Raw genomic sequence first — 13,108 nt, 5'->3', positions numbered from 1 at the left:
GCAAGAATCGGTTTATATCGTCCTTTTCTAGGCCTCTTCTAAGCCCCCCTTTGGTTAACCTGCATAAATAAACATACATATTATTCAGAGTTTATAGTGACATCTTATCGGGAAAAAATAAAAATAAAAAGTCTCCAAACTTCAACAAAAGTAGCACAAATGCCACGAAAAACAGCGACACGCCTCGTGTGGCGCCGACGTGTGGTTTGCCGGGGATGTTCATACGAAAGCGTGCAAACAAAGAGGAGAAAAACCGTGTACAATAAAAAAAAATGTTTGGTAGGAGTGAAAGGCTTCACCACCCTGATCTGACGACTGTGTGTGTGTGTGTGTGTGTGTGTGTGTGTGTGTGTGTGTGTGTGTGTGTGTCTGTGGTTGAGTTACGCAACATTTTGCCAATAAAGCGAAAGGAAAAAAAACAAACAAAAAAACCCCCCACAAAACACAAACGCCTGCTCTTGTCGTCTAGAACAGGATACATCGCCTGTTTGAGACCAGCGGTGGCAGCCGGTCAGAGCGGCGGCCTCTGCTCCAGCGGCAGGCTGTCCAGCAGGCACCGGAGCTGCTCCTCGCCCAGCTTGATCTTGTCCTCCAGCTTGCGCTGCTCGATGATGAGCGCCGACTTCATCTTGACGAAGTGGCGGTAGTCGTCCAGGCCCTGGGCGTCCAGCTGGGCCTCCATCACCCGGCTCACCAGGCGCTCCCGGCGGTCCAGGTTCTCCTTCAGCTCCCGGGCGTCCTCGTGCTGCTGCAGCAGCAGAGCGCGCTTCTCGGTCAGCGTCCGCTGTCAGATAGATGGAGGGATACTTTATTCGTCCGGGGGGCGGGGGCTTATAGCAGCTCACATCAAAACTACAGTCAATAACATTGAAGTAATATGATAAAAATGGAATGGAAAATTTACATTTGAGAGCTATGCGCAAGATTTACTCAAAAATAGAAAATTTGGCAATATATATCTTTACTGATCCTGTGCATAGCATCGTTTTTATTATGTGTATATTTTGTATATATGTATATACACAGACCTGCCAACCTTGTGAAAATGCGTGCATTAAACCGACTGAATCAAATCCAACGACTCGTTTTACTGAGTGACTAGTCAAGAACAGAGTCTCGAAAAGTCAAACCTTTCATCAAGAGTGGAGCTCATACACTACGAACAACCAGAGCAGACGCTCCGCTGTAGTGACAGCAATAGACACGCAGTCAGCACAAGTTTGAAATATTGTCAGGCGACAGATAAATCATTTATCTTATCTTGTTTGTTTGCCTTGAAGTACCTCCAAACAGCTGACTTTTTTTCTTTATTTCGCTCGAATTTTTTGAGCGTCAGCTACGTTACATTTCCTTGTTATTGGGTTTGTGTGTAAAATTGATAGGCACATGGTCATGGCCGATCAAGCTGAAAACCGCCCGATTGGGGTCACCGGCCGATCGATCGGTGCATCTCACGTTTTATATGCTAACACTACGGTCACAATTTTGGGCCTGTCCTATACACACACACATACTGTATATATAAAGGATTCGTTTTATTTAGTCTTTTTTTGTTGCGTAGTTTCAGCTGGTATTTCGTACCAGCGTATTTTGACCCAGAATTGCGTGGTTGGTACACAAAATACGTGCTGGTTGGGAGGTCTGTAAAGGTCAAAACATTTTTACTAAAGAAATATAACAATAAGAAATAATAAAAAAAATAATCTAAATAAAAATAAACTTAACAATAAACAAGATCACACCCGCAATATACAATAAAGATAAAAATAATAATAATAATATTTAATAAAAATAATCTATATATATAATAAATAAAATCAAATGAATCTAGAACAGGATTTTTTTGCAATACACAATAAGCCTAAAAAAAATAATCGCCAAATTTGCATTCACACACATACACACACACACACACACACACACACACACACACACACACACACACACACACACACACACACACACACACACACACACACACACACACACACACACACACATACACACACACACATATATATATATATATATATATATATATATAAAAGAAAATCTATACATATACTGTTTGTATCACGGAAAAAACATGGTTATAACAAGAAGATGAGGTAATAGGCGAAATAGCTCAATGGACCAAGTTAATAATACTTAATATTAATTATTACTATTAATACACATATTCTGTATACCGACATTTCAGACAGAAAACGTACCTTTTCCTGCGGTGGCACCTGCTCCTCCAGGCTGTCCAGGGCGTTCTCCACGCGCGCCAGGCGGCCAGACAGTGACAGCAGCAGGCTCACCACCTTGTCCAGGTCGCCCACGAACATGCAGAACTTGTCGAGCTGGTTGGGCTGGCAGAGGCGCTGCACGCTGGCCTCCACCTCACGGCCCAGGGCCTCGTTGTCCTCCACGTCCTCCTGCAGGCTCTGCCGGGCCTCCCGCAGCACCTCCAGCTTCTGGGCCAGGCTGGAGATCAGCTCCCTCTGGGGCGGGAGAGAGAACGGGGATCCATTATTTCCATGACCAAAGAAAAATGCATTTGTTTTAAACAACAACTAATTTCATTATTAAAAAGATAAGACAGATAGACAGTAATAAAGTAATACAAATAAATAGGAAATTGCCGAGTTTGCATTATACATAGAGTATATACTTAACACACACGCGCGCACGCACGCACACGCACACACACACACACACACACACACACACACACCCCATCTCCTTATGGTATTGTGGTTAAAATAATGCAGGCAGATTGTGGTCTTTTATCATATGAATCAAATTTTTTGATCAAGTTTTTTGATTCATTCAATGAGTAAACCGCGAAAAAATAAAATAAACACATATACAGTAAAAACACAATTTTTATTGTTTGGAGAAACGCACAGCAGGATGAGATGGAGCAGATAAAGACACATAAAGAAATGCTTGATGAGCTGACGTCAGCTCATCGGGTGAGAGTAGGAAAGAAACGTTGGAAACCGAGCGTCCAGAGCGGTCTGACGCCTGAGCGCTTTGTTCACGGCCCTTACCCTGTCAACAGTTTACCTCATTTGGACGCTTTGGCCACGTCCAACGTGAACATCCGACAAAAAGGAAAAGCATAATCGGTCCCCTGCAACAGCAGGCGCTGGCACTACATCTTTATTGGCCGTCAGGGCTACGTCCACCAGGGGACGCTAAAGTACCTTTTTGCTGACCAGATCGACATCCAGCTCCTCCTCAGAGTCCTGCTGCTGCAGCTCCTTCATCTTGATGAGGAGCTCGGCCTTGGGGGCAGAGGTGTTGTAGTAGGAGGAGCTGGGAACCAGGGAGGGCTCCTCCCTCCTGAGACACGCAAAATGAAAAACGCATAAACAGATTAGGGACACCAGTTTTCTTTGGAACACATTGACAGGATCGAGCGCACGCAGAATTTCACAGCGATTGACACAGACGCATTGTCCCAAGATTGTTCATGTATATTATTCAGGACGTCTCTTTGCTGTCCACTATTTAGATTTCAAAACACTGCAACCACCACCTGTCCTTAATTTAATGACCAGATGTTCATTCGTGGTCGATAGGATGTTTTGCAGATAACAGCTAGAAAATGTATCTGTCAGCCAAGACATAAAATGCAAAAGTTGAATATTGCATAAACCGTTCATGTAAAAAAATAAAAAAAATAAATAACTGGTTTAAACTAAGGCTGTACAAACAATTTAATTCTATTGGCTGGTCTGTTTTTAAGCATCCACCCTGTTGCCTCATGTTGCATCACTTTACTGCATTTAAAAAGGCCACGGATATTTTGGCAGGACGGTTATCTGCTAGTTTCAAGTTCTGAAAGGAGTGTGGGTAATCTGTAAAAGAGTGTTTGTTTTCCATTTGCTTGTTGCACTCCTTTAAAATCAGCAACTTTCTCAAAACTACAAAAAAAAAAAAAAAAAGAAAAGAAAAAAACAGGCATCTTCAGCGTCACACAATTCAGCTCACCAATCTGGATGCAGGCAACATTTAGGTCCAGCAACTAAAATAACCCGAGCGATCGGCGAAATTCAGCAATAAAACTGAAAAATATATATAGATAATTAAAAATGTAATTATCTAAAACGACTCTTTGGCGATAAATTTAAGGTCGAGCTTCTGTGGCATCATATTAGCTCTGCCTGAAATGTGGAGCGTTTTTGTTGTGCACTCAAAGCAGGTTGAGGGTTTGTCCCCCAAATGTATTGAACTCCTGATGGAGGGATGCAGCCAGGCGGAAGGAAAAGGCTGGACCGCTGTGAGAACGAAACCCACCCATGTGCTACATGAGGGGTGAGTATTAACACAGGCATGATCTTAAAAAAAAAAACATATCTGAACTATTCTGATCTAAGACTGCTCTTACAGTTTGGATGGATCGATGACAGACTTGACTAGAAATAACCCTGACCCTCTGGACTGTGACTCCCTTGAGCTGTAGCCCACCTGTCGGCGGTATTCCGGGGCGAGGATACGGGCGGTCGGGGGCCGACAGGTGCCCTGCGACGGGGATGCGCTCCCTCCAGCATCTGCTCCTCCTGGGGGAAGAGCCCCTCCATCAGGTCCATGGTGGTCCTCATACCCCTCTGGTCCAGGATATCCGCCAGCGCCTTGTCCCTGCCCACGATGTCCCGGGCCAGCTCCTCCCTCTTGGCGTCCTCCTCTGGGCCGCGGGCGCCCGCTGAGCCAACGGCGGCAGCGGCACCCCCCACGTCCGAGCGACGGCCCCCCGATTCCCACGCCTCAAAGGGGGCGGTGGCTGGCTGCCGCGTGTAGGCACTGAACATGGAGGCCAGGGGGTGGTAGGTGGAGGCCAGGCGGGAGGGCGGGTGGGGCTGGTCGGAGGGGACAGGGGGCTGGCCGTTGTGGGCGAGGTAGGCCCTGCCCTCCCGCTGGGAGGTCTCGGCGTGGACGATCCTCACGGGGACCTTCCTCATCGGGCCTGTCGCGTCCGTGACTTCGGAGGACCTGCTCTCGGTCCTGGAATGGATCACATTTGGGGCAAAAAAAAAAACAAAACACAGATTTATTTTGGGGCAAAAAAAAGACGTCACAGCCACCCTTCGCATTACGTTGTGATGTGCGACACACAGCTTTCCTGCAGAATATTCATCGGTTATTAATTTACATTTTAATCAACTAATTGTACTTAACCTTTTCCTTATTGTTCCTTCACTTAATGCAGATTCTTCTATTGAGATCAGTTTATTATGTGCCATGTGAAGCACCACGTAGACTCACATTTAAAACAAGTGCCATTCAGTCCCATTTGATTCATATGATAAAAGACCACAGTCTGCCTGCATTATTTTAACCACAATACCATAAGAAGATGTGTGTGTGTGTGTGTGTGTGTGTGTGTGTGTGTGTGTGTGTGTGTGTGTGTGTGTGTGTGTGTGTGTCTGTGTGTCTGTGTGTGGACAGCGTGCCGTCAGATCAACAGCTGCTGCCACTGCCCTGGATGGATTTATCACCTACTACGTGTAAGTGAACTCTCTATGCAATTGCAAATTGGCCAGTCACGTTCACATTTCACGGCGGGGGGTTAAGGGGGGGGGCAGGTATTCATTGATAGGACCCCGTCCACCCGCTCTGCCTCTGGTAGGGGAAACACTTGGGAATACAGAAGAGGGAGAGGGGCGGTGGATTTTCACTTGTCGTTCCTATTCACCTTCTGGGATAAGACTAAGCAGCTGCCCTCGCTGCTTGCGGCTCTGCTCGTCAAAAGCAACGTGACTGTTTCAAAGTTCACCCGGAAACAGAAACTCCCGAGAGCGAGCTCTCCCAGCGGCCACGCCCGAGGCACTGAGAACTTCAGGGACGAAATAAGCCCCCCAGGGAGGCGAGTTTTTCAATATTCACCGGGGCTCATGTGTCCTGTCCTGCCTCCGAGCGCGTGTTCAGGCAAACGGTTCCCAACTTCAAACAAGGACGTTGGAGAACTCCACTGCGGAATGAAGGTCAGAGCTTTCCCCGTTTGGCTCCAACTTAATGACAGCCTCCGCTCTCACGCCCGACTACACGACAAAGTCAAAAGTCGACCCGGGAGCCGCTCTCGGAGCTGGGCGGACGGAGTTGGTTTCGACTCCAGTTCCAGTCGGCCGCGGCGAGAATCAAAAGCGCACTCCCTCCGTGTATCCCTCTTGTATTTTTATCCTGAAGACGCTTCGGTTGAAGGCCCCCTGTGGGGAGGTGGGATGTGAAAACAAACAAACAGACGCCGCTCAAAGCCTCCGCAACCGGCAAAAAGGCCCCGAGCCATGAAAAACGGAGTGTGTGTATGAGCCTTACGTAACGATGGCTCTGCCGAGAAGGAGGAGGAGGAGGAGGAGGAGGAGTGTCCTCTAAGTCGCTTACCTGGCTGCGGCGTTATCCGGTGCGCGGGCCGCCGGCGGCCGCTCGGTCAGCCTCCGGGGTGAAAACTGCGGCGAGGGGCCTCGCGACCCGTCCGCCGTCGGGAGGGACAAAGCGGCCATCTTGGAGGAGAGCGGAGAGGAAGACGGGGAGGAGGACGACGGGGCGGGCGGCCGCGGGGCGGCTGCAGCCCGGTCGCTCGTCCCGCTTTCCGACGGCCCTTGTCTGGCGTCGGGTCCGGGGGCGTGTCCCGCAGAGGAGGTCCCTTCGCACTGGACGTCTGGGTCCGAGCTCGGCAGGGGCTGGAGTGACGGTAGCTCTGCCCGGCCGCGAGGGAGAAATTCCTGGGAACAGGATGTGGTTTCCGGGCCTAAATAGGGCCTGGGCGGTGGCGGGAGGGACTTGGTCTGGACAGGCTGGACTGGGAGCTGAAACCCAGGACCGGGGCTGTGGCTTGAGGGGCCTGCGGGCAGCGCATCATGGGAGCGGTCGGCCGTGTGGTCAGGGGCGGCCGTGGCCGGGCCCGGCATTCCGAGGCTGTCGTTCCCGGGGACCGGCTCCGTGGGCCGGGTGCCCTGCTCCTGGCCCGGCTCCACTCTGCTCTCAGCCTTTCCTCTGGAGCAAAACAAAAAAAAACAAAAAAAAACACAAAATTGTTCCGAATTTAGAGCAAAAAAAACTTTTTATTTCACCGTGGCTCCAGCAGCTGTGAAAACTTCAAAAATATCTTTTCTCGATGACCTTCTCTACCTTTTACGTAAGATGACAGTCCCACACTGTTCTTTATCTTACTTGTAAATAACTGTTCCTCACAGAACAGGATCAAGTTGACCTCCCTGTACAAAGTTTAGCAGACACGGCATGTTCCCTCACCCTTATACCATAGAAATATAATATAATCCATTCATCCATCACTTGTGTCAATGTGTTATTTTTGTGAACGCCGTTCTCACAACATCCACATGGGGTTTCCTCCACCTAACGTCAGTAAGGACCCCCTACCAAAAATATGCACAACATCATCGTCTGACCAGCGATGGACACTCGTCACCAGGTCCCCGGGCGCGTCCACGTATGCTGCCCACTGCTCCTGGCTGCATAATACAGAATACTGGGCGGGGCACCTCCCTTTTGCTCTGAAAACAGCCTCAATTCATCTGGGCATGGATCCCACGAGACGCTGGAAACATCCCTTTGAGATTCCGCTCCATGTCGACATGACGCAACATCACGCAATTCCTGCAGATTCGCCAGCTGCACACTGATGCTGCGAATCTCCCGTTCGATCGCACCCCCAAAGGTTGCGATGGAATTGGATTCCGATCCAATGTTCATGAAACCGGTTTGAGATCCCTTTTGCTTTGCGACACGGTGCATTATCATGCTGGAAGTTGGAACTAGAAGATGGTAAATTGTGGCCATGAAGGGATGCACATCAAGCTTGGGCAGAATGACAACTGAATCGTCATTCGGCGATCGACTCCATCCATCGCCAGCTGACATTAATGACAGAGAGGGGGGCGGAGGGAGAGAGGGGGGCGGAGGGAGAGAGCCGCTCTCTCCTTCTCTGCTCCGACGCTGTTTCGAGCCCCGTTCACACACGGTTCCCGGTAAAATCACCGAGGTAACCTTCCACGGCACCGCTAGTGAGTTTCTCTTTTCACGCACGCAGCAATATCTTCTATATAATATCTAATAATAAATAAATGTAAATATATAAAGTAGTGTATCTACGCCCGACGGACCAGGCGGAGGTGCGGTGATCACGGGATCTTTCATCACTTTCATTGCCCCAGCGGGCTTCATGAGACCCTCCTGTCTATTTACCTGAGTTACGAGCGCACTAACATACGAGTTTTCCGAGTTACGAGCCCTCGTTTCGTCGATTCTTTGTATTGATTTGCGAGCAAAAATTTGAGTTAGGAGGAGCGAGCTTCAGCTACGCCGCCACTAGTTGGCGTGGCGAGCGAATGTGGCCAGCGTCCAGCATCCTGCGTCTCACTCCTTCACTTCACGTGGTGGCCTGACCGTGGAAGCGTCTCTTTTGTGTTTTGTGCCTGCGATTTGTGCTTTTTGTGCAGTTATTTTGCCCAAAAAAAAAAAAAAAATTCTAACCATGGGTCCTGAGAAAGTAAGAGCTGAGAAGGAGAAGCGGATGATGTCGATTGAATTAAAAGCATGAAATCATAGAAAAACATGAGCGAGGTGCGCGTGTGATGGAATTGGCAATTTTTTTTTAAGTGACTTGAGCGAAAGTGACTTGGAAAAAAAATAAAAATAAATTGTAGCAATTAAGTTCAGCAATAAAGTGGAGCAACAAACGAAAGCAACCGAAAAAGCACGATCTGTTAGTCCAAGTCGTCTGATCTCCAAGGTAAATACACTTTATAAAACCAGTTTATTTCTTTACATTCTCTTTTATTATGCTTTATTATGTTTTCATACAATATTTGTTATTTATAAATACAATTTTCTTATTTAAAAACACGTAAAAAAAATAATAATAATTGGGGTGTTTTTTTGGGGGCTGGAACGGATTAATGGATCAATTCATTTCAATGGGGAAACTGATTTGCTATACGAGCAGATTGAATTACGAGCTCTGTCAGGGAACAAAGTAAAACCTAAGTCAAAGTACCACTGTGAAAATAATTTCACACACACACACACACACACACACACACACACACACACACACACACACACACACACACACACACACACACACACACTCTGACTAGCTAAGAGGCTTTGTGAGAGCACCGGTGATGTACGTGCAGCACAGGGGCCTGAGTTGTGAGTCGGAGGTTGGATTACACTAAGCCAGAGATGGAAGCTGGGTGTGGATGGAGACTCTGACCGTAAAACTTGTCTTACGAGAAGGACAAGCCCAGTCGGAAACTGTGTTTTGGTTAAAAACCAAAAAACAGCACAGCCACTTTGGATGGTATGTATCTTACAATCCAAGTCAAAAATTTGGGCACAGTATGAGACGTTAATAATGGTTGGCCAGTGACCTATGTGGCTGGGTTACCCTGGAAACTTAAACAAAGAAAAAAAGGTTGTCGATCATTTGAACCAATTAGGTGGGGTCGACAAATTAACAGGCTCAAGCAGCCATTAACAACCTTGTGGATGGTGTGTGTTTTTTTGGGGGGGTTTTTTTGAACAATGTATTAATAAGGTGGAGGTATTGCAGACAAGGCAGGTATAAAATCCCCCGGTGCCCCACGTAAAGGTGTTAAAGGCTCTCTAGGCTATATTAATGAACCCTATAATGTGAAGTACTGCGAAGAATAAATACAGACCTGCCAACATTAGGAAAATATTTGGAGTACCACAACAGTGTAACAGGGCGTGTAACAGTCCCTGTGGCGTTTGAGTGACCGCAGCTAAATGACTCCATCAGTTATTCACACTGTAGCCTTCTCATAACGAGGATAATCACATTGTATGCGAGCAACTTTTTCGGATTTCATGGAAACGCAACTTATTGAAAAAGTAATCAGAGGAAAAATAAACAAATAAACAATGTAAATTCGACTGGTATCGTAAATCGACGTGAATCAACATTATTGACCATGACTGGTCATGTATAACCATTTTCCTCCACTTAAACATTAATGAAAAGGTCAGGTCAGCTGACCAGGGAATGATGGACAAATAAATGGATGGGTGGATGATTACGCTGCCCTGTGCCTTTTTGAGTTACTGCATCATTAATTATTTGTCTTTTTTTCCCCACCTTCCTTTAATTGGGATAATTCAATAAAATGATTCAATAAGGCCCCCTTTAATAAAGCAATTAATTAATCGTCTTACGCAATGGTATTATTTTGACTAATACAAGGATTAGTTTAATCATTTCACCAATTAGGTTTTCCTTTGTTTTTCATAATTTGTAATGTCGAACACAATATCAAGCTCAGTTTAACGTATATTATCAGATGTTTATGATGTCTGAGAGTGAACCCAATTCTCACCTGTCAGATAAACTACTTTGGCAGCTATTCCTTCGCTCCATGTCGACGGGGTCTCCCCAGGCCACCGGACCATTCTGGAAATGATGGGTAACTTTATTTGAGGAAAAAATGCTTGTCCTTCACGTTTAAATTAGTACACTCAGAATAAACAAATTAATATGAGACTATGTTAATGACATTAAGATAAATATTTATACATAAAAAAATATATATATTTTGATTTAAGTTTTTGTACATAACTATCCACACATGGCTCGACTCACCTGGGTGTAGAAGTCTGCAGAGGGAGAAGATCGAGATCTCTCGTGGACGCAGACAGCCATCTCTTCTGCATCTGCATCCAAGATGTTCTCTGCTGAGTGGTACCTCCCTTGTATCTTGGCATCGGATGGCTTCCTCTGAAGACTCCACGTGGCCTGGTACTCCGCAAAGGTCCCCAACCTCTGTTCTTCTAGTAGGGCCTGTTTACGTCCAGGGCTGAGGGGCGTCGAGTCTGGGCCGGGCTGGGACTTGAGAGGTTGAGGTTCTTGAGATGAAGGTCTCAATTTAGCCCCAGCAGTTTCGTCGAGGTCCGAGGCGGCACCTGGCTGACTAGACTTTGGAGCTGGTCTCGAAAAGGCTGGTTTGGCCTCGAAGAACCTCCTCCGCTCACCAAAGGATCCTGCATGAGGCTCCCCCTCCATTCCAACCATGTCAATCTTGTCGGGTTCAGAAAAGGAGTGCACCCTTTTGGCCAGGGAGAAGCGCTTACGTCCTCCAATGCGGGACAGCTGGCTGTTGGCTGCACCCGATTTTCCCACTTGAGCCTCCCCTCCCGGAGGCTCCAAATCTCGTCTCTGGAAGGAGGTAGCCTGAAGGACCCTGGCCTGTGCTTCTTTAAGGTGGTCCTTGTAGGTGTTGGAGAAGGAGCCATCAGATGAGGTGGAGGTCTCTGTGGACTTCCAGCCCTCAGCCTCCTCCTCGCTGCCACAAGTTAGGGTCACTGCGCTACGGCTCTTCTGCAGCTGGGCACGCTTCTGCTGGATCTCATTGCGCAGGGCTGTGGCGTAGCGGTCTCCCCGTCTACCTGCTTTTCCACCGGCAGCAGTGTCTCCTACGTCCGGGGCAGTAGTGTTCCCACTGCCAGTGACTGCCGCTTGCCTTGCAGCCAGGCTCCGGCTTTCCTGTGTCAGTGAGTGGAGAAAGGGGGTCTTCACTGGCGATATTCTATGATCTTCTTGGGGCACTGATGGGTCCTGGGGCCTTTGCAGGCCAACCTTTTGTTCATTAGCCTGCTGAGTTAGCGTGCAATGCTTGATCTCATTCATTTGTCTCTCACCAGTTCTCCGGTTATCATCCACGCTACTGGTCTTAACAGGAGAAGCAAGTTCAGAAATGGGGTGCTGGAACAGTAGACCTTTCCCCAGCAGGGAAAGGTCATTAGGTTCCCTATTGTCTGCATAAGGCAGCTGAGACTGAGGTAGAGTGTACATATTCTTCTTGGTGGTCTTCAAGGAACTTATGGAGCTCCTGTCTTTAGCATTAGCCCACCGGGGCACCTCTGTGTCCATAAGTCGTCCTTCAACTTTTCCCTGCTTGGCCCGGAACTCACCTGGTTGCACTGACTGCTTCATTGACATGCTGTAGTACCTGCTTTGACCCACATTCACAAGGCTTGGGTTGCCTGTAGATCCCACAACAAGTGCTGCAAAGTTCCCACCAAATTTGTGGCTGGCAACATCAGTGGGGAGGTCCTGGAGGCTACGGTAGTAGCTGCCCACACTCTGGTGCTTGGCCTGGGGAGCCGACCTGGTTTGCGGGTAGAGCGGGCTTTCGTCGCTGTACTGTCTCTGGTGGTTGGCCAGGATAGCGGAGTGAGACTGTGTCTGGCGCACATCAATGCTGGAAAGAGAGAACAGTTTGTTGGGGTGCAGCTGGTTATGATTGTGGTCTGCCGCCATGCTGGGGTGGAGAAAGTCTTTGGCTTGCTGGGGATTGAAGCTACGTCTAGCCCCCGGGCCTTTTTCCCTTTGGTTTACAGCATGGTGTGGTTTCATGGTTTTGTGATCATTAACTCCATTCAGTCCATCCGACCCCCTGCCTTGACTCCTTATGTGACCAGGAGGACCTTCAGTGTAAGGGAACACCTTTGTGGCAGCAAAACTGTCGCTGCGCAGCGGAGGCGGTGGAGGGGGAGGAGAAGACTGGTTCTTCCTCCTTTCAGGTACCTGCCACATGGGGCCAACGCTCATCCTGCCTGAGAAAGAGCCCCGAGAGGAGGGCTGATCCTCTGCCTGGGGCCTTTCCCAGCCTCCATTGCCCAAAGGCGGCTGCAGATACTTAGGACGCTCGGCCTGTCTGGGTGCCTCACTCTGTAAGCCCCTGAAAAAAATGTTTTCAGTACTGGTCCTCTTCCCAGAAGGAGGGAAGGTATCGGGAATGGGGGGGCTGGAGCTAGAGGAGAAGCAGCTGAACCTGGCGTCTTTTGTGGCAGATTCTTCACACAGTGGTTCGGGACTGCTGGTGTATTTATTGGGGGACAGGCGACCTGGTGAGTAGTGACGGGAGGAACGCTCAAGTCTCTCCATGTCACTCACTGAGCGAAATTGGCTAGAAAGCTGCTGCAGGTGGCTCTGGTCTCCTTGGCCAGACACCTCCTTTGACCTTGGATGGTAATAATCAAAGGAGAAACAATGGATTTCACCTCAATGTGAGAGAAAGTCTATGTATAACTGAAAACAAAATTATGTGATCATGTTTAATAGACTTTGGCAAAT

The 13,108-nt window shown here is 48.0% G+C and overlaps 1 protein-coding gene across 1 annotated transcript in view; it reads right to left on the bottom strand.

Moving 5' to 3' along the window:
* Nucleotides 1-511: 511 nt before the first annotated feature.
* The window catches only part of shroom2b (shroom family member 2b), a gene marked incomplete at both ends in the record, with an annotated part of 31,642 nt that continues 19,045 nt past the window's right edge, over nt 512-13,108 (bottom strand). Inside the window, 7 exons of the mRNA XM_080023929.1 lie at nt 512-784; nt 2,214-2,486; nt 3,195-3,333; nt 4,462-4,995; nt 6,373-6,984; nt 10,353-10,426; nt 10,616-12,995. Coding sequence (XP_079880055.1) covers nt 512-784; nt 2,214-2,486; nt 3,195-3,333; nt 4,462-4,995; nt 6,373-6,984; nt 10,353-10,426; nt 10,616-12,995 — 4,285 coding nt within the window. The remainder of the gene's footprint in view (nt 785-2,213; nt 2,487-3,194; nt 3,334-4,461; nt 4,996-6,372; nt 6,985-10,352; nt 10,427-10,615; nt 12,996-13,108) is intronic.

The sequence above is a fragment of the Zeus faber genome (genome assembly GCF_960531495.2).
Source record: "Zeus faber genome assembly, chromosome: 2".
In the NCBI taxonomy this organism is placed as follows: domain Eukaryota; kingdom Metazoa; phylum Chordata; class Actinopteri; order Zeiformes; family Zeidae; genus Zeus; species Zeus faber.
The sequence above is the reverse complement of the archived record's forward strand: the minus strand, read 5'-3'. Positions and strand labels throughout refer to the sequence as shown.